Below are 20299 nucleotides of genomic sequence, written 5' to 3' on the forward strand. Positions count from 1 at the left end.
TGGGATGGCAGGAATGACGTATGAGGAGAGATTGGGTCGATTGGGCTTGTACTCGCTGGAGTTTAGAAGAATGAGAGGGGATCTCATTGAAACTTATAAAATTCTGACAGGACTGGACAGACTAGATGCAGGAAGGATGTTCCCGATGGTCGGGGAGTCCAGATCCAGGGGTCACAGTTTAAGGATAAGGGGTAGGCCATTTAGGACAGAAATGAGGAGAAATTTCTTCACCCAGAGAGTGGTGAACCTGTGGAATTCTTTACCACAGAAGGCAGTAGAGGCCAATACATTCAATATATTTAAGAAGGAGTTGGATATATTTCTTAAGGCTAAAGGGATCAAGTGGTATGGGGAGAAAGCAGGGACCGGGTACTGAATTTGGATGATCAGCCATGATCGCATTGAATGGCGGAGCAGGCTCGAGGGGCCGAATGGCCTACTCCTATCTTCTATGACTAGCCCAATCTTGTTCTTGCCCATCTTCTTCTTAGGCAGTCCCTCGGAACTGTGAATGACTTGCTTCCACATTAAAAATGAGTTTGCAGGTGACCGATGAGTCCAATGCGGGACCTACAGTCTCTTTCACAGGTGGGGCAGACAGTGGTTGAAGGGGCGGGTGGGTGGGGTGCTTGGGTTGACTTGCGCTGCCTGCGCTTGGCTTCCGCTTGCTCCCGGCAAAGAGACTCGAGGTGTTCGGCGCCTTCTCGGATGCTTCTCCTCCACTTTGTGCGGTCTTGGGCCAGGGATTCCCAGGTGTCGATGGGGATGTTGCACTTTTTCAAGGAGGCTTTGAGAGTGTCCTTGAAGTGTTTCCTCTGCCCACCTGGGGCTCTCTTGCCGTGCCAGAGCTCCGAGTAGAGCGCTTGTTTTGGGAGTCTCGTATCAGACATGCGGACAATGTGACCCGTCCATCGGAGTTGATTGAGCGTGGTCAAAGCTTCGATGCTGGGGATGTTGGCCTGAGCAAAAACACTGACGTCGGTGCGCCTATCCTGCCCAATGGATTGGCAGGATCTTGCGGAGGCAGCGTTGGTAGTACCTCTCCAGTGCTTTGAGGTGCCTGCTGTACATGGTCCATGTCTCTGAGGCATACAGCAGGGTGGGTATCACTGCTGCCAGGGTTAAGGACATCTCCTCTGGGCTGGAAAGAAACTTGCAGTGGGAGGGGGTGGATCCAGTTGTCGTGGTCCATGTTGGTACAAACGACGTAGATAGGACTAGGAAGCCAGTTCTGTTAAAGGAGTATGAGTAGCTAGGGGTCAAATTCAAAAACAGAACCTCAAGGGTAATAATCTCTGGATTATTACCTGAGCCACGAGCGAATTTGGCTAGGACAAATAAAATTAGAGAGTTAAATGCGTGGCTCAAAGACTGGTGTGGGAGAAATGGGTTTTGCTTCCTGGGACACTGGCACCAGTACTGGGGCAGGAGGGAGCTGTTCCGTTGGGACGGGCTTCACTTGGCCAGTGCTGGGACTAGAGTCCTGGTGGATCATATAACTAGGGCTGTAGAGAGGGCTTTAAACTAATTAGTGGGGGGAGGTTCCTAGAGAGCAAATAATAAAAATGACAACAGAGAAGGTCATAGACTTAGGTAGCAGTGGGGAAATTAAAAACCAGAGCGTGTCAGGAAGGGACAGAAGGTATGGAGTAAAAGGTAAAGTAATAAAAAGGGCAAAAGCAGGAACTAAGTGTCACAAAACATATTTGAAAGTTCTCTATCTGAATGCACGTAGCATTCGTAACAAAATAGACGAGTTAATGGCACAAATAACTACATATGGGTATGATCTTGTGGCCATTACAGAAACATGGCTGCAGGGTGACAATGCCTGGGAATTAAACATACCAGGTTATTTAACGATCAGGAAGGACAGGCAGGAAGGAAGGGGAGGTGGGGTGGCTATGTTAATAAAGGAAGGAATCACTGTAATACAGAGAAATGATATTGGGTCAAAAGATCAGGATAATGAAACAGTTTGGGTGGAGATAAGGAATAATAAGGGGGAAAAAACACTAGTGGGCGTAGTCTATAGGCCTCCGAACAGTGGCAACTCTGTTGGACGGAGTATCAATCAGGAAATAGTTGAGGCTTGTAATAAGGGAACATCTATAATTATGGGGGATTTTAACTATCATATTAATTGGACAAATCAAATTGGGCAGGGCTGCCTTGAGGATGAGTTCATTGAGTGTATTAGGGATGGGTTTCTTGAGCAGTATGTAACTGAACCGACCAGGGGGCAAGCAACCTTAGATCTGGTCCTGTGTAATGAGACAGGATTAATTAAAAATGTCCTAGTAAAGGCTCCCCTTGGAATGAGTGACCATAACCTGGTTGAATTCCATATTCAATTAGAGGGTGAGAAGGTTGGATCTCAAACAAGCGTGCTAAGCTTGAATAAAGGAGACTATGAAGGTATGAGAGCGGAATTGAGTAGAGTGGATTGGGAAAATAGATTAAAGGGTAAGACGATACATGATCAGTGGTGTACATTTAAGGAGTTATTTTACAACTTCCAAAAAATATATATTCCACTGAGAAGAAAAGGGTGTAAAAGAAAAGACAGCCCTCCATGGCTAAGTAAAGAAATTAAGGATAGTATTCGACTAAAAACAAGGGCATATAAGGTAGCCAAATCTAGTGGGAGGATAGAGGATTGGGAAAACTTTAAAAGACAGCAAAAAATAACAAAAAGATTGATTAAGAAAGGGAAGATAGATTATGAAAGTAAATTAGCAAAAAATATGAAAACAGATAGTAAGAGTTTTTTATAGTTATATAAAAAGAAAAAGGGTGGCTAAAGTAAATGTTGGTCCCTTAGAGGATGAGACCGGGAAATTAATGGTGGGAAATATGGAGATGGCAAAAACACTGAATGAATATTTTGTATCAGTCTTTACAGTAGAGGACACTAAGAATATCCCGACACTGGACAAACAGGGGGCTATAGGGGGGGAGGAGCTAAACACGATCAAAATCACGAAGGAAGTGGTACTCGGTAAAATAATGGGACTCAAGGCGGATAAATCACCTGGACCTGATGGCTTACATCCTAGGGTCTTGAGGGAAGTGGCGGTAGGGATTGTGGATGCATTTAGTAATAATTTTCCAAAACTCCCTGGACTCAGCAAAGGTCCCGGCAGACTGGAAAACTGCTAATGTAACACCATTATTTAAAAAGGGCAGTCGACAGAAGGCTGGAAACTATAGACCAGTTAGCCTAACATCTGTGGTAGGTAAAATTTTGGAGTCCATTATTAAGGAGACAGTAACAGGACATTTGGATAATCATAATTTAATAGGACAAAGTCAGCATGGTTTTATGAAGGGGAAGTCATGTTTGACAAATTTGCTGGAGTTCTTTGAGGAAGTAACATATAGGGTGGATAAAGGGGAACCAGTGGACGTAGTGTATTTAGACTTCCAAAAGGCATTTGACAAGGTGCCACACAAAAGATTATTGCTTAAGATAAAAAATCACGGGATTGGAGGTAATATTCTGGCATGGATAGAGGATTGGCTATCTAACAGAAGGCAGAGAGTTGGGATAAATGGTTCATTCTCAGGCTGGCAATCAGTAACTAGTGGTGTTCCGCAGGGGTCAGTGCTGGGACCCCAACTCTTTACAATCTATATTAACGATTTGGAGGAGGGGACCGAGTGTAACGTATCAAAGTTTGCAGGTGCTACTAAGATGGGAGGGGACGTAGTGAGTGAGGAGGACATAAAAAACCTGCAAGGGGACATAGACAGGCTAAGTAAGTGGGCAGAGATTTGGCAGATGGAATACAATACTGGAAAGTGTGAGGTTATGCACTTTGGCAGGAAAAATCGTACAGCAAGTTATTATCTTAATGGCAAGAAACTGGAACGTACTGAAGTACAAAGGGATCTGGGGGTCCTGGTGCACGAAACTCAAAAGGTTAGTATGCAGGTGCAGCAAGTGATTAAGAAGGCCAATGGAATGTTGGCTTTCATTGCTAGGGGGATAGAATATAAAAATAGGGAGGTATTGCTTCAGTTGTACAAGGTATTGGTGAGACCGCACCTGGAATACTGCATACAGTTTTGGTGTCCATACTTAAGAAAAGACATACTTGCTCTCGAGTCAGTACAAAGAAGGTTCACTCGGTTAATCCTGGGGATGAGGGGATGGACATATGAGGAGAGGTTGAGTAGATTGGGACTCTACTCATTGGAGTTGAAGAATGAGGGGCGATCTTATTGAAACATATAAGATTGTGAAGGGGGTGGATGCGGGGAGGATGTTCCCGATGATGGGTGAAACTAGAACTAGGGGGCATAGTCTTAGAATAAGGGGCTGCTCTTTCAAAACTGAGATGAGGAGGAACTACTTCACTCAGAGGGTGGTAGGTCCATGGAATATGCTGCCCCAAAAAGCTGTAGAAGATACATCATTGCATAAATTTAAAACAGAAATAGACAGTTTCCTAGAAGTAAAGGGAATTAAGGGTTACGGGGAGCGGGCAGGAATTTGGACATGAGTCCATGTCCGATCCGAACCTAGCCCTGTGGGTAGCGGAGCGGGCCCAGGGACCGTGTAGCCTGATCCTGCTCCTATTTTGTGTGTCTAATTCTGTTAGATTCAGGAGATGGTTCTGTAATAGTAGATTGGCGGTTAGGATCAGATCAGCCATGATCTTATTGAATGGCAGAGCAGGCTCGAGGGGCCGATTGGCCTACTCCTGCTCCTATTTCTTATGTTCTTATGCTCTGTAGACCATGGGCTTAGTGCCGGGTTTGAGGTCCTGGTCTTCAAACACTCTCTCTTCCTCAAGCGACCGAAGGCTGCATTGGCAGACTGAAGGCGGTGTTGGACTTCGTTGTTGACGTATGATATACTTCCATCTGGCCTCTTGATTAGTAATCACGAGTCCTGGTGATTTTCCATCTCCCCAATCCAGGGGTGCTGAGCACTTCTGCAATTGCTTTGGTTCCAATCAATTCACAAGTTAATTACAAGTTTGGAAAGCCATTCAGCCAATCTTAGTCCATCCATCTAGGAAAATCCTGAATTCTGAATCCAAGTGAATGATCTAAATTCAAACCAGTGGCCCCATCACCAATCCCTGGGGCACACCACTTAATTCTTACCTCCCCACCCTGACCTCAACTCCTCCACTATGTATCTGTTATTTTCGATCCTTCAGCCAATTTCTTCACCAGGACCCCCAGATCCCTTTGTACTTCAGTACTTTCTAGTTTCTTGCCATTAAGATAATAACTTGCTCTATGATTTTTCCTGTCAAAGTGCATAACCTCACACTTTCCAGTATTGTATTCCATCTGCCAAATCTCTGCCCACTTACTTAGCCTGTCTATGTCCCCTTGCAGGTTTTTTATGTCCTCCTCACTCACTACTTTTATTAACTGTCTTTTGGAATTCTATATATATTACATCACAGGACTTGCCACAGTCCACTTGGCTTGCCATTCCTCCACAAAGTTGAGCATATTGGTCAGACAGGACCCTTGTTGAATCCATTTTGACTGCTGTTTACTGTTATTATTATACATATAATCAATTTTACTCCTGGTAATTGATTCAATTATTTTGCCAGGCTATGATATAAGACTTGCATTTATATAGCGCCTTTCACAACCTCAGGACATCCTAAAGCGCTTTACAGCCAATGAAGTGTAGTCACCTTTTGTATTGTAGGAAACGCAGCAACCAATTGCACGCAGCAAGCTCCCACAGACAGCAATGTGATAATGCCCAGATAATCTGTTTTTGTTATGTTGATTTTGAAGAATAAATATTGTCCGGGACACCGGGTGTACCCCCCCCCTACCCCCCCCCCGGCTCTTCTTCAAAATAGTGCCATGGGATCTTTTACATCCACCTAAGAGAGCAGTCATCTCATCCAAAAGATGCACCCAACAGTGCAGCACTCCTCTCAGCACTGCACTGGAGTGTCAGCCTAGACTTTTGTGCTCAAGTCTCTGGAGTGAGACTTGAACCCACAACCTTCTGACTTGGAGGCGAGTGTGCTACCCACTGTGCCACGGCTGATATGTAGTTGCCTGTGTCTGTGTTGTTGCCCTTTTTGAATATGAACGCTGTTAGCCTGTTTCCAACTTTTAAAACTTTGTTATTTGGATGTTGGTGACCCTGGCAAGGCAGCATTTATTGCTCATCCATAATTACCCTTGCAATCCTTGTGGTGATGTGCTCCCACAATGGTGTTATATAGGTAATTCCAGGGTATTGACCTCGCAATGAAGAAGAAATGGTGGTATATGTTCAAGTCAGGCTTATATGTGACTTGGAAGCGATGTTCCCTGGCATTACTGCTCTTACTCTACTTGGTGGTAGAGCTCACGAGGCTGGATGCTGCTGTTAGAGTAAGCTTGGTGAGTTGCTGCATCCAAAGTGTGTTGGTGGTGGAGGGAGTGGGTATTGAGTTCAATGGCAAGGTTGTTGATCAAGTGGCTAACTCTGTCCCAAATGATGTTGAAGTTTTTGAATATTGTTGTGGCTGCACCCATCCAGGTGAGTGGTGAGTATTCCGTCACACTCCTGAATTGAGCCTTGTAGATGGTGGATAGGCTTTGAGGTGTCAGAAGATGATCCATTCATCAGCATATCCAATCATTACTCTGCTGTTTTAGGCAGGGTGTTAATTTGGCTGGGCAGTCCAGTTATGGTTCTAGTCAATGATGAGCCCGAGGATGTTGGTGGGAGCAACTTGATGATGGTACTGTTGAAGATCAGTGAGGTGGTTGGGCCATTTCTTGTTGGTTATCATTGCCAGGCACTTGCGTAGTGCCAGTGTTACTTGCCACATGTCAGCTCAAGTCTAGGTGTTGTCCATGCCCTGCCATAGGCTTACAAGGGCTGCTTCATTATCTGAGGGGTTGTGGATGGAGCTGAACACCAGAATCATCAGCAAACGGCCATACTCTTGACCTTATGACAAAGGAAAAGTCATTGATGAAGCAGCTGAAGATAATTGAGCCAAGAGCACTGCCCTGAGGAACTCTAGCAGTAATATTCTAGGGCTACGGTGATTACCGTGACCATCTTCCTGTGTGTCAGGTATGACTCCAGCTATGGAGGGTGTTTCTCTGACCTCTCCTTGCATTTAGCTCTTGTGCCCATGCCTGTATAAAAGCTACGATGAGGTCTGGTACCCAATTGTTCTAGTGGAACCCAAGTTAAACATTAAACATGATGGCCTAGAAATTTGTCTTGGGCAGTGGCGCAAAACGGACAGTATCGGATCGGTCGCCCGATATAGCAGCACCTGATACTCTGTTCCATTGCAGTCACTGGTACTGAATGTTGGGCGCTGCGTATAACGGGCAGGCCCGAGACAAATTTCTAGGCTGATGTGTCTAGGAATGTTGATGGGAGGAGCCTGGGATGTTGGCTAATAGAAATAACTCTGAGTGCGACTATGCCAGTCTGTTGCAGGACTAATTTTTGAGACAGTTCTTGCAATCTGGGCACCAATCATCAGTTGTTGTTGAGAATTTTGCAGGGTCACCTGGGCTGGGATTACTTGACTAATCCAAGGTCTGGTTGCTGCCAATAGGACAATCCAATATTTCTCTCATTGTTCTGTTTAATATTGGTTGTTTTAGAACTGTGGCTTGTTAGGCCACCTCAGAGAGCATTAAGAGTCAACCACAATTTGTCAGACTCTTGCCTCCCCATATATTACATATATATTATAATATATATACTTGTTTTGTGCTTTTTTTTGTTTGTCTAGGACTAACAAGTCATTACTGAAATCAGTATTGACTTGTTAGTTCTAGACGGGAATCATTTATAAAAAAAAATCTAAGTGGATCTTTAATTTATTGCAAACTACCAAGGATCACACTATCTTCCTTTTGCATGGTAAATCTTTGATTTTGTGTATTTCAAATAAACTTGTACAGAGCTAGTTAGCTCCATAACAATGGACTGATCAGCATTGAAATGTATGATACTTGTGCCTCCTGTTTGCTAATCAGATTGGTGCAGCATACAGCTTCCTACCAGTGCCGTCGCCATGACAACCACCTTGGTTGTTCCAGGTCTGGTAGCACACTTGCTTTCGTGCTGCATATTACTACTGGGACAACACTGTGTCTTTTCATGTGCATATGGCTGCAGAGCTCCAGTGTGGAATTGCAGCCAAATGCAATCTATGCTTTACCACATGATGCTACAGCAGTGGTGGGCAAAATACAGCCTGTGGGCCATATCTGGTCCACCAAGTCATTCTATCCAGCCCACTGGACGGGACAGAAATAGAACGCGAGCCGGAGCTCGAGCTGCACATTAGTCACTTTCACTTCTCGTGGGTCAGAGACGGACCCGAACTGTAGCCAGGAAACGCCCCGTAATACAGGAAACTTTTTTTATCCGGCACCGACGGGACCAACGTGGTGCCGGTTCATCAAAAATTCCGGATAACCGAGAGCTATAGTAAAAGATAGAGAGAGCTGAGAGCTCCGTATAAAGCAACAAACCCTGTTGCTTAGCAACAGGTGCAGAACAATGGCCACAAGTTCCAAGTGTCTCTGTAGCTTGGCAACAGCTGCAGCCACACCCAATTGCACAGCAACAGATCGAGGAAGGCAAGTAATATGAAGTAAAACTTACCTGAACCTACTCCTGAATTTTGCCGGTTAACCGAGATTTCCGGTTATTTAGGTGCCGGTAAATCGAAAGTTTCCTGTAATTCAATTTATCAATTCGCAAAAGTGATTCTCCCCAGCCTGATCTTCAAAGGATAATGTTCCGCTTCTGGGCCCCAATGGCAGATGCCCACACCCTGAATGCACTGCACACTCGAACATACCCTATCATTTTAGAGTCGAGTCATGGCTGCTCATCTCCATCTCTCCTTTACCAAAGAGACTGGCACTGCATCTTTCCTCTCCCGGTACTCCGAGTATGATGGCAGGGGGGTTCTCATCGCCGTCTTAGATACTGGAGTGGATCCCGGAGCACAAGAACTCTAGGTAATGGCACGCGATTATAGATACTGCGCATGCCTCACTGCTTATAGAGCAATGTGTTTAGTCTGCCACCAGTTTTGTGGTCAATATTGTTTCTGTCTTAATGGAGGGCTCTTCATTTCAACCTTGCTGTTGCAGGGGGACCATGATGTGGGCTTATTTCTGCTCACTGGGTCAGTGTTCATGCTAATTGGAACTTCTGTTGAGTCTGGACTGTGCTGAGGCTGATAAAGGGTTTTGCGCACTGAATCGCTTAGAATCATAGAATGGTTACAGCACAGTAGGAGGCCATTCAGCCCTTCGAGCCCATGCCAACTCTATGCAAGAGCACTTCAACTAGTCCCACTCCCCCGCCCTTTCCCCATAGCCCTGCAATTTTTTTCCCCTTCAGGTACTTATCCAGTTCCCTTTTGAAAGCCATGATTGAGTCTGCCTCCATCACCCTTGCATTCCAAATCCTAACACTTGCTGCATAAAAAAGCTTTTCTTCATGTCGCCTTTGGTTCTTCTGCCAGTCACCTTAAATCTGTGTCCTCTGGTTTTCGACCCTTCCGCCAATAGGAACAGTTTCTATCTACTCTCTCTAGACCCCTCGTGATTTTGAACACCTCCATCAAATCTCCTCTCAAAGTTCTCTGCTTTAAAGAGAATAACCCCAGCTTCTCCAGTCTATTCACGTAACTGAAGTCCCTCATCCCTGGAACCACTCTTGTAAATCTTTTCTGCACCCTCTCTAAGGCCTTCACATCATTCTTAAAGTGTGGTGCCCAGAATTGGACACAATACTCCAGTTGAGGTTGGACCAGTGTTTTATAAAGGTTCATCGTAACTTCCTTGCTTTTGTTCGCTATGCCTCTATTTATGAAGCCCAGGACCCCATATGCTTTTTAACCACTTTCTCAGCCTGCCCTGCCACCTTCAACGATGTGTGTACATATACTCCCAGGTCTCTCTGTTCATGCACCCCCTTTAGAATTGTACCCTTTAGTTTATATTACCTCTCCTCATTCTTCCTACTGAAATGTTTCACTTCGCACTTCGAGGATAGCCTCGTACAGAGGTAGCCTTGAAATCAGATAGCAAAATAAGGAACAATGGATACCTGCATGGGGTACTGGAAATAACATAGCAAACGGCCAGCTGCACAGTCAAATATGTAACCCCTGTATGTTTTCAAAGACCGTGCAAATGTAGCTGGTTCATTTCAAATGCTCTTACTCAGGGGTGGCCAATTATTTGGGCTGGAGGGGCACTTAACAGTACTGCACGCGCAGTATCTCTTCCAGCTGCAGGAGCTGGTGAGAGGCTTGTGCGGGACTTCGTGATTGGTGTGAGACCACGCACCTTTGGGGGAACATTGGTGTGCGGCCCTCAACAGCTCGCCAAAACTTGTTAAGTGGCCCTCCAGCCCAAATAATTGCCCACCCCTGTGCTACAGCAATCCATGCTGACTAGCATCCCATCACTATGAAAAGCCTGTGCAAAAACGCAGCTTCCAAGGGCAGCAAATAACTCATTGTGTTGTCAGGCCACTTTTGTTATTTGCTTATTCATTCATCTGTAAGGTCAGTGGGGTCTAGCAGTTCTCCCTATGTGGCTGCGCTGACTGATATTGTTTTGTGTGTCATTCTTCTTGCAGGCCAACCTGCCCCTGCTGCAGAGGGAGCTACTTCACTGCGCGCGCTTGGCCAAGCAGAACCCGGCACAGTACCTCGCACAGCATGAGCAGCTGCTGCTGGATGCCAGCACCACCTCACCCGTCGACTCCTCCGAGCTGCTGCTTGATGTTAATGAAAATGGGAAAAGGCGAACTCCAGACAGGTGAGACAAATGGCAGCAATTTATCAACAGAATGGTTTCTTTTAGAGCCGAAATGTATCTGCGCAGATGCATCATGGGGGCAAAAAAGCATGCGAATGAATGCTGACTTGTGCTTTTTCTTCCTTAAATTGCAACAGCTTGTTGTCAACTGTGGAAATTAATTCTGAGTCAGGAAGCTCTTTTTTCTTTCTTCTTTGTTGAGTTAATTAATGAACCCATGGTACTGTGTTTAATCCTATCTCTAATCTTTTTATGATGGCAAGAGATGAGTAACTAGGAAAATGCTGGTTTAAGGGAAACAACTGACAGTTTTGCTGCTTCTCTTCCTGCATATGGTCAGCTATGGATGAGTAGCTACAGCGAGGCTCTGAGTCCATTAAAATAGCTCATTAAAAAGATCAATCTGTTTCTGTTTCTGCACTATCCTAGGAATGCATCAGTCATTGTACCTAACAAAATTTGACATTGGTATATAAGAGTAAATATGGTATCTACTTGAATTAGAATTTGGCAATATTGGAGTTAGGAGAGCCCCATGCTAATAAAGGAATGCTTTGTAAGCTTCTTCTTTTAGTACTACATTATAGTAGCTAGACCTTCGTCTTGAATTTATCTTTGATCATCTTGCCTATTTTGCAGAACCAAAGAGAATGGCTACGATCGTGAGCCTTTGCACTCAGAGCATCCCAGCAAGCGGCCCTGCACTATAAGCCCCAGCCAACGGTTTAGTCCAAATAATGGGTTATCCTACCAGCCCAACGGCCTGCCTCACCCAACACCACCCCCACCTCAGCACTACCGTCTGGATGATATGGCCATGGCTCACCTCTACAGGGATTCATACAGACATCCCAACCACAGGGACCTCAGGGACAGGAATAGACCTCTCGGTGAGTATCAGTTGTGGGTCTTTGTCACTGCATGCAAAAACTTATAAAATAACCGTTCCATTTTCTTGATTTATTGTCAGCTGAACTGCCAAAGGCACGATAATGTATTAGATATCTAAAAGGATGAGTCGTGTTGAGATGATATATGTTTATTATTACTAGTGAACATTGCAAGTGCAATGGGCCAAGGCTTGCCTATAGACATTTGTGGTAAACTGGTGTGTTTGCTGAAGGATGGATGTGTCACTTTTATGTCAGTGATGAGAATTGCAGGGATGGTGGTGAGTTACTTGATGGATAATATAAAAAAATGGCATGTTTTCCAGCAGAATAGCTTTGGAAGTCTGAAATTATTTTCCACTGTTGGCAGGGATGCATGGCACCCGTCAAGAAGAAGTGATTGATCATAGACTAACGGATAGGGAATGGGCAGAGGAGTGGAAGCACCTTGATCATGTAAGAAAATAAATCAATTTACTGAAAAGCTAACCTGAAGGGAAACAACTGCAATTTTATATTTACACTAACATATTTTGTGTGTTTGTTCTTTAAAGTCTGAATGATTAATAATGTAATTTAGTGCTATTTATGCTTTAGAGCTGAATACTGGAAATTTGCGTCCTGTGTAAATGCTAACATTATGTAAATACGCAATATATTAGATTTTTAAAAATTAATTTTTCATTTTCTGATTACTAAAGGATGCATCTCTATCATAATTGCACTTTAAAAGTATTTAAATCTATTAAAGCTTGACTGAATTTTAGCTTCCAAGTTTGGAACAGTAATGGTATGATTAACATTTAGTAACTGTTTATGTTGTTCTGATGTAACTTTATTATATGTAGAAGTATGTGATCAGTTTTAGTGGCTCACTGATGTACCTTGATGTGTTGTTTCAGCTTTTAAACTGTATCATGGACATGGTAGAGAAGACGAGGCGGTCACTAACGGTCCTTCGGCGCTGTCAGGAAGCTGACCGCGAGGAGCTTAATTACTGGATTAGGCGATACAGTGATGCGGAGGATATTAAAAAAGGTAGCGGCAGCAGCAGCCATTCCAGACAACAGAGTCCTGTGAATACAGATCCTGCCCAACTAGGTAACAGTCATTAGGTACCATAACCTACTCTTTAATGTGGTGCAGTAAAGCTTATAATGCTACCGTTACACTGTAAATCTGGTACTGACTTCACATCAATATAAATTTAGCACTAACACTTCTAAACCCATAACCGGTACACCTAAACTGCCTCATCCATCTAAGTGGGTGATCTGACACTATAGTTGCTTTGTGCTGGTTCCAGAAAACAGCTGAAGCTGTCACTGGACTTCAGAAATCCAACCTCTTGCTCCACCAGCCCCCCCCCCCCCCCACATACCCCTAGGCTGATCGACATGTGTCAGTTGAACGATTAAAGCGTTTGCAGTCAGATGAAGCAGCCATACACACTGGGTCCTCCAGTTCCCTCTGAACCTGACGACAGATGAACATGATCAGTGCTGGTCAGGGAAACAGAAAAATGCAGGAAGCTATTGCTATGAGTTAGTGTAACTATGCGGGCATGAGTGAATCAGTGCCGTTGAATGTGCCTCATTCTTACAGGTGCCCTGAGATATGACAATGGAATGAAATAGTTTATTGGTTGCCATGCTCCACTCTCTCATTTGCCCTGGGAAGTTCCCAACACTGCACACAGTGTTGAAGGGAGTCATCTACTGAAAAAACATTTATGAAGTTACCCAGAAATGGCATTGTTCACAGTACTTTTTTTCTTTTCTAGATTCCCATCGGGAGTTCCTTCACAGGCCACCTGGCCATCTGCCGGAGGAAATATGGAAAAAAGCTGGTAAATGCTATTATGGGAAGGAGGGCGGGGGCAGAGGGTGTGTGTGTGTATATATGTATGTATGTGTGTATCTCAATAAATGTTACAGTATGGTGAATTATCATTAATCTCCACATTAAATAAAAATCACCTGGGACATTGCCTCTTTAAGGAAAGCCATGGCTTGAGTGATCATAAGAGGCAGTTATAATTCCTCTTTTTTAATTTAAAAAAAAAATGGGAGATTGCCTGTTTTTCTCATCGGTGCCTTGGTAGCAAAATTATGGGAACTTGTGGTTCTGAAACCTGATTTCTGAAAATTCAGTTTCATGAACGGTTATTGATCAAGGAGTAAAATGAGCATTTTGTTTTGTATCCCACATCTTCCCCACATTGCACTGTACAAATGACTTTACTTTGGGCCATGTCTTCAGTTTGTTTTCTCATCAGCAGCAGTTAATGCCTTTGATATCTGCCACACTGGCAAGAAGTTTGAATCACTGTTTTATCAACTAACTAGTATGAACAGTCTTAAACACAAACCTGGGCACTGGGCTCAAAGAGGAAGTTTTGTCAGTTTGTTTGAGCTGCTTGAGTTTAATTAGTAATTTTAGTCTGGAAAGTGTGCTTTCTTTTTATCAGCACCATCTTCAATTGCAATCTATTAAAACTGGACTGATCCTAGTTCACTACTCTGTGACGGCCAACTCCTAGCATTAAAACTTGCCAAAGATGCTGTCCAGCAATTGACTCCAATGATACCTGCCTCTGTGATTGTCCATTGGTCACAGAACTATCCCCAAATGTGCAGCCTGTTTCTAATTTGGCAATAGTGACCAACTCACCTGCTGGAAGGTAATCATTGGCACCCAGGATGTTAAAGATTGTGGCCCAGAAATTCGGGTCCCAACGCGTGAGTACGCACGGGGTACTCACGCGTGGACCCAATGGAAGTGCCGGTTTCTTGCATGCACTGCGCATGCGCGGGAAACCGGCACTTCCGTTCCTCTGAACGAAGGGGTTCAGAGGTCGAATGCGTGCACGCAGGAGTCTGCGCGTGCGCATCGAACTTACGTTTTTTTTACAGGTTTTGCCGTGAGGGCAAGTCTTTAGATTTTAGAAATGTAAAAACCAGGCGTAAGGCCTGCATTTTAAAAGGTAAGTGGTCAATTAATTAAAATTAAAACATTTTTTCTACAGGTTTATTATTTTTAAATACTTTAAAGCAAGGTAAGTTTATTTTTAGCCCTGTTTTTTTATAAAATGATTTTTTTCAAAAATTTAAATTATTGTTTAAAATAGTTATTTAATGTAATTTATAGTTTATTTAAAAAGTGTGATGATTTTTTAAAATTTATTTGAAGGTTTACTACTATTTTTTGGGGCCGGAGTATTCATAAGTTTAGACAGGTCTTCCTGTCAATCTTATGAATGGGCTTTTCCCTCCTCCGATTGGCTGCCCATGGCTCACGTGATCCCAGGGGATGCATCGCACTAACTACGCCCCTGGGACACGCAAGCACAGCGCGCCAGCAACTGGGCCAGGCCCCGGAGTGGAATTCCATGGGAGCCCAGAGCTCAACTGCCGGCGCGCAAGGTAAGTGCAGGTCAGGGGCTTGCACCCGCGGGAAGCCCCTGACCCAAATTTCTGGGCCCGTGCAGAGAGACCTTAGCCTAAAGGTGGTCTATCGCTAGGTGCCATAGGAAATCGATTATTAATAGGGAGCCTTTGGAAAACATCTTTAACGAAGCACTGGCCAAGTCCCATCCTGTTTCAGCTCGTTGGGCAGGGGAGAGGTTGAGTGGCAGTGTCTCCACATTCCATGCAACTTAATTCATCGTTGGTCACAGATTGGCCCTTCCCTTTGAGTTCATTCAATAGTCTGGTATACACAAAACGTGACTCCAATAAACTTCCACGAGGGACAGCTACCCTATTATTATGTGTATTTCCTTCTGCAATTCTGTGGAGTATTTTTCTTGACTGTCTTAAGGGTGCATGGCTAGGACCCTAATGAGCAAGGAGGAGCAGAACATGCTATTTGCTAGAGCCTTTAAAAGGATATCACCCAGAGAGGAAAACTTATTACATTGTGGTGCCCCAAAATATGGGAGACTGTCTGCTAATCCTGTATCTCTGTGTCCTGGAGAAAAGGATCATTTGGATGGCTTGGTTGTCGGATGAACTTACTGCTGGTGGCCCAAGCAATGCATACTAACACACCCGAATAAAGGAAATCCACAGCTTGGGTTCAACATTGGCAGAGTTCATCAGCCATACAGATGATTACTATTAAGCCTAACATTGATCCAAGGTTATTACCAAGCGTCTGTCTCATGGCAGTAGCCTCCCTGAAACAGTAGTGGTTTCACATTTACATCTATCTGGTTTCTTATGGCAGGCTTATCAAAGATGGTCGCTGTAACAATTCAACAGCCTCTGACACTGCTGGAGTGACTGGAATTTATAATTACTGGATCTAATGCCCACTTCGCCTCGACATAGGCCATGCTCTCAATAAATGCTCAGTTTCACATGAGTGAGGGCAGCAGCCGCATTCTGCCAGATAGGTTTGTCACCATACACCCTAAATGCTTCTAAATCTAGGCAAAGTATAGAATATGGGCGCTGGGCTGCAAGCGGGTCCTGAATCTGACAGGAGCTGCCATCTTTGTGATTCTGCATGCAAAGCTTTTTATGCAGCACCTTCAGCAGAGCCTCCTTGCACAGTGGTAGGTGCTTTCTCCCATCTGTCCTGGGACACTACAGTAGAAAGAATGTCCAATACCTGCCAGTGATAATCGTACAGCTAACAGTTACTACAAGTTCTACAGCTTTGTTTTACTGTCATGAGCTTTTGTGGCCAATGCCAGCCTGTCACAGGATGGGGTTTCACTTTAAATTACAGGAGGTTTTGGGACCCCTCTGCTATTTATTGCCTGGTACATAACAACCTTGGCTCTGGGCTGTGTAGTTGGCCCAAGGATAGTTCAGGAATACAGTCTACAGCAGGACATGGAGAGTGTAGACTGACAACATGCCTGTTGAAATAGTTGACAGTTAAGATGGAATACACTTCTGCACCTCTTCACTGATTCTGTGCAGATATGGTATTGGTGCAGCGTGAGCTCCATTTCATTGCGTGAATTGACCCCTTTCATTGTAGTGGTCAATTTATTTATTGTCAAATAGGGTTATCTGAAACTCCCTCACAGCCTGTCCTTCATTTCTCACTGTGTTCTTCTGTGGCTTGAAGCTACTTCCATTTTTTTTTTGTTTGAATGTTCTTAAGCACAAGGGTCTTAATGCTGCTGCTTTCAGACAAAGAACTGAGGGTGTGGCCTCTAGCAGGATCTGTCATACAGTGGAGCAGGGGAAGATCATGTGATTGCCTCTTTATGAAAAGCAATGTCCCAGATGATCTTTATCCATGTCGCAAAGGTGTACATTTTATTCATATTTTATGTAGAGCTGAACTCGAAAGAGTGAAATAAACCCTTGCAAAGGTGGGTAGGTAATTATAATTTCTCATCTTATTAGATTAAGAAACATAATATGTCATAAATTGCATATTTTAATTTATTGCACAATAGTCTACGTCTACTTTTCTCTGGCTCATTGAGTATTGTCACCATCTGGCGTGATACTGAGCCATTCGAGATCAGGAAGGTCCCAGGTTCAATTGTTGGTCTCTGCTAGGTCAGCTGATCACTATTTTGAACAGCTTACCAACACTTGCAAGTGAAGAATGTCCATTTTGGATTAGGTACAAGAGGGCTACCAGTGCCTGTATGAATTACTGCATTCGGCGGGGGGGGGTGGGGGGGGGTGGTGGAGAGCGCAAGCACCGAGAATTGAACAAGGAGAAATAAAAAGTCTGTCAACCTGGTTAATTTCATTCTGAAAATATTTATTCTGTATTCATTCTGTGACTGCAAGTAGTTTAGCTGACTGATTTTGTGTGCTAGTGTGCCCTTTCTCATTGTACACTTTTGTGCACGATGATGATGTCAAGGTACCCATATTTTTTTTAGTCTGATAATTAATGTGCATGCTTTGAACAGCCCTCATTTACAGTATAAATCAAAAACTGGATAGTTGATTGAATTAATTTTTATTTTTATTTGGTGAGGCACTGAATCTTAAAGGGTCAGAGAGTGGCACATGCCTAATTTAGGTTGACATACTGATTTTTTTTAAAAACCGCATTGTAGCATGAGGTTTGTCTATGTATGGAATTGTTGTTCCAGTCTTTTGAAGGAAAGTTAAATGCTTATTTGTAATTTGCAGGAATTATTCAAGCACATTACTGACATCCCACCAAATCTCTTTACTGATCCCATGTGCCAGTGAGGCTCGAATGGAAATGCATAATTTTAATATAAATTGCCTGATTTGCATAGACAATTAGTCAAGCTACAGTTCTGATCGTAAGCAAAATTGTTTTCCTGTTTTGCCATTGAGCGAGAATTTCAATTCACCTTGAATATTTACAGAAAAATTGACACAGATTAGAGGATTGAAGGTGATTTTTTAAAAACAACATATCTGTGTATGTGCAGAATTAATCTATATTTGTAAAATGGTGCACTTTATATGCAGAAGATTACATTGAAAAATGGGCCCAAAACCCATGTGCACAATATATGCAAGTGTGCATAATGGCTACATTTTTTAATTAAAGTGTATATCAAAGTAATATTTCCATATAATATGCGCTACTTTACGAGTTTGAAAAGGACCCCAAGCCAGGGTCACATTAACTATGAGTGTGTTGCTTCTGGTGAATGTTGTATGCAAAAAAAAAAGGTGTGAATTTTAATAGATATGAAAGCAACATGCCAAGCCTATCTTAACAAAGCCAACAGTGTGGTGCAACCTACATTGATAAGTTGTACCATAGTTGATGATCATAGGGAGTATTACATATATTCCTATATATTTTCATATCTGCTACAGCAGGGGTGTATGTACTTATGTTAATCAAATAATTTTCACAATGCATTTTTTTCTTAAGTCAATAAAATGGCATGATAAATTATTAAGCATATAGTGAAACACTTCCATAAAACATGACATGATCAGTTCTAATAGGGTGTTAATTTGTGCAATATTCCAGCTAATAATTAGTTCTTATTAAATATTGCATTCATCATTGTCACTTAGCTTTTGTAAGTGAGGAAATTATAATGGATAAAAGTAATTGTGGAGGAGTGTGCTATCCTTTTGATAATTACACCAGTTAATTTTTAATGAAAGATATTTATTGAGTTACTCCTTGTTATTTTGGGCACAACAGTATTGGACGGAATGTGTGAACTGATTAGGCGTTTTCTGTTTTACAGAAGAGGCTGTGAATGAAGTGAAGCGCCAGGCAATGTCTGAGTTGCAGAAAGCTGTGTCAGAAGCAGAGAGGAAGGCCCATGACATGATTGCTACAGAGAGAGCCAAAATGGAGCGCACGGTAGCGGATGCGAAAAGACAAGCTGCTGAAGATGCACTCGCAATTATTAACCAGCAGGAGGATTCCAGTGAGGTAGAATCTCCCGTTACTTCCAATTCTTGGTTGAGAAATCAAATTTAGTTGTGATGTGTTCTGGGTACATAGGAACCAAAAAAATGCTCTCCTCCCAACACACTCGTGTCAAGTGCAGTAGGAATGTGATGGAAGGGCTGGAAATTAGGACATGACATGAATAGACTGGGTTCTTGTCTTCTTGCCAGTTTCTCCATTTTGGAATGGAGGCGCTGACCACCACGAACAAGGGCACCAGCATAAGATAGGGGTGTAGAATCCCAGACTGGGACTTTCCTTGTCCCTGGCCTAGTGGAAGAGCAATAGGCTGGTACACCGAGTAAGCAGGCCTCCAATTAGCAGATGCGGGATCTACTTGGGGATCCAGGCCTGTGGGTTTTTTTCTCTTCCTTTTTCTGAATGCATAGCTCATGCTGGGCTGTGACCCCCATGAAGTACAACCTTCCTGTATTTTTTCTATTGGCTAGTCTTCATGCTTGAACCCAGACAGTAAGACTTGCCATGCTATCATAGTAGAGCTTTAGTTTATGACAGGGCGAGAGAAGGAAGCCCAGAATGGCCAAGCTTTTTTGATAAGAATGATCCTGTGTGAAATAGCAATGAATCAGAAATAAAAGGGGTGAATTTGGTCCTCTCCAGTAGCGCGACCTCGCTTCAATGGAAAATAAAACGGGTGCAATGTAAATCGGGCTGCCGTTTCGCTACGAGTCTGTTTTGTGCTACTGGCGCTGGCCAATTTCACCCCCAAAGACTTGATGTAAAAATACAAAAGTTTTGAAGAACCTAGTCGTTACTTTTGTTTTCAGTTGATAAAAAAAATTAAAAAAAATGCTTTTTAAAGATTGTTAATAATGGCACAAAATCTCTGCATGTGAGCAGGACTATTTTCAGCCCTTCATTGTACTGTATGGATTACAGCACCATGTTAAATAATCCCGTTTGTGTGCTGATTGTTACTTGTAAGAAGCAGAAGCACCATTACAGAAGTGCAAGAACCTATGTATCCCCTTTCCTTGTTATTTTTACACTGAAAATAGTTGAAAAATAATATGGTATTTATATTACCAGAATATTGGGCATGTTTTAATTAAGGTTCATTTAAATCTCCAGCTGATGTTAAAGAATATCTGTTTAAATTTGATTTTCAGTAAAAAAAAAAAAAAAATGTGTAGCTGTGGTTGACTTTCTCCCCAGCAACCTGAAGTATTGTGGATCAGTGGCATAAAACGCGAAGTAAT

At 43.1% G+C, this 20299-nt stretch overlaps 1 protein-coding gene across 4 annotated transcripts in view; it reads left to right on the forward strand.

The window, feature by feature from the left end:
• runx1t1 (RUNX1 partner transcriptional co-repressor 1) overlaps window positions 1-20299 on the forward strand; it is an 83093-nt gene that overhangs the window by 43992 nt on the left and 18802 nt on the right. For all 4 annotated transcript variants that reach the window (XM_085992677.1, XM_085992676.1, XM_085992678.1 and 1 more), the window contains 6 exons: window positions 10625-10806; window positions 11446-11696; window positions 12067-12152; window positions 12599-12797; window positions 13480-13545; window positions 18871-19061. In XM_085992677.1, coding sequence (XP_085848803.1) covers window positions 10625-10806; window positions 11446-11696; window positions 12067-12152; window positions 12599-12797; window positions 13480-13545; window positions 18871-19061 — 975 coding nt within the window. The remainder of the gene's footprint in view (window positions 1-10624; window positions 10807-11445; window positions 11697-12066; window positions 12153-12598; window positions 12798-13479; window positions 13546-18870; window positions 19062-20299) is intronic.

This window comes from Somniosus microcephalus, chromosome 7, assembly GCF_052327205.1.
Source record: "Somniosus microcephalus isolate GS21.2 chromosome 7, FLI_Smic_1.0, whole genome shotgun sequence".
Classification (NCBI taxonomy): Eukaryota; Metazoa; Chordata; class Chondrichthyes; order Squaliformes; family Somniosidae; genus Somniosus; species Somniosus microcephalus.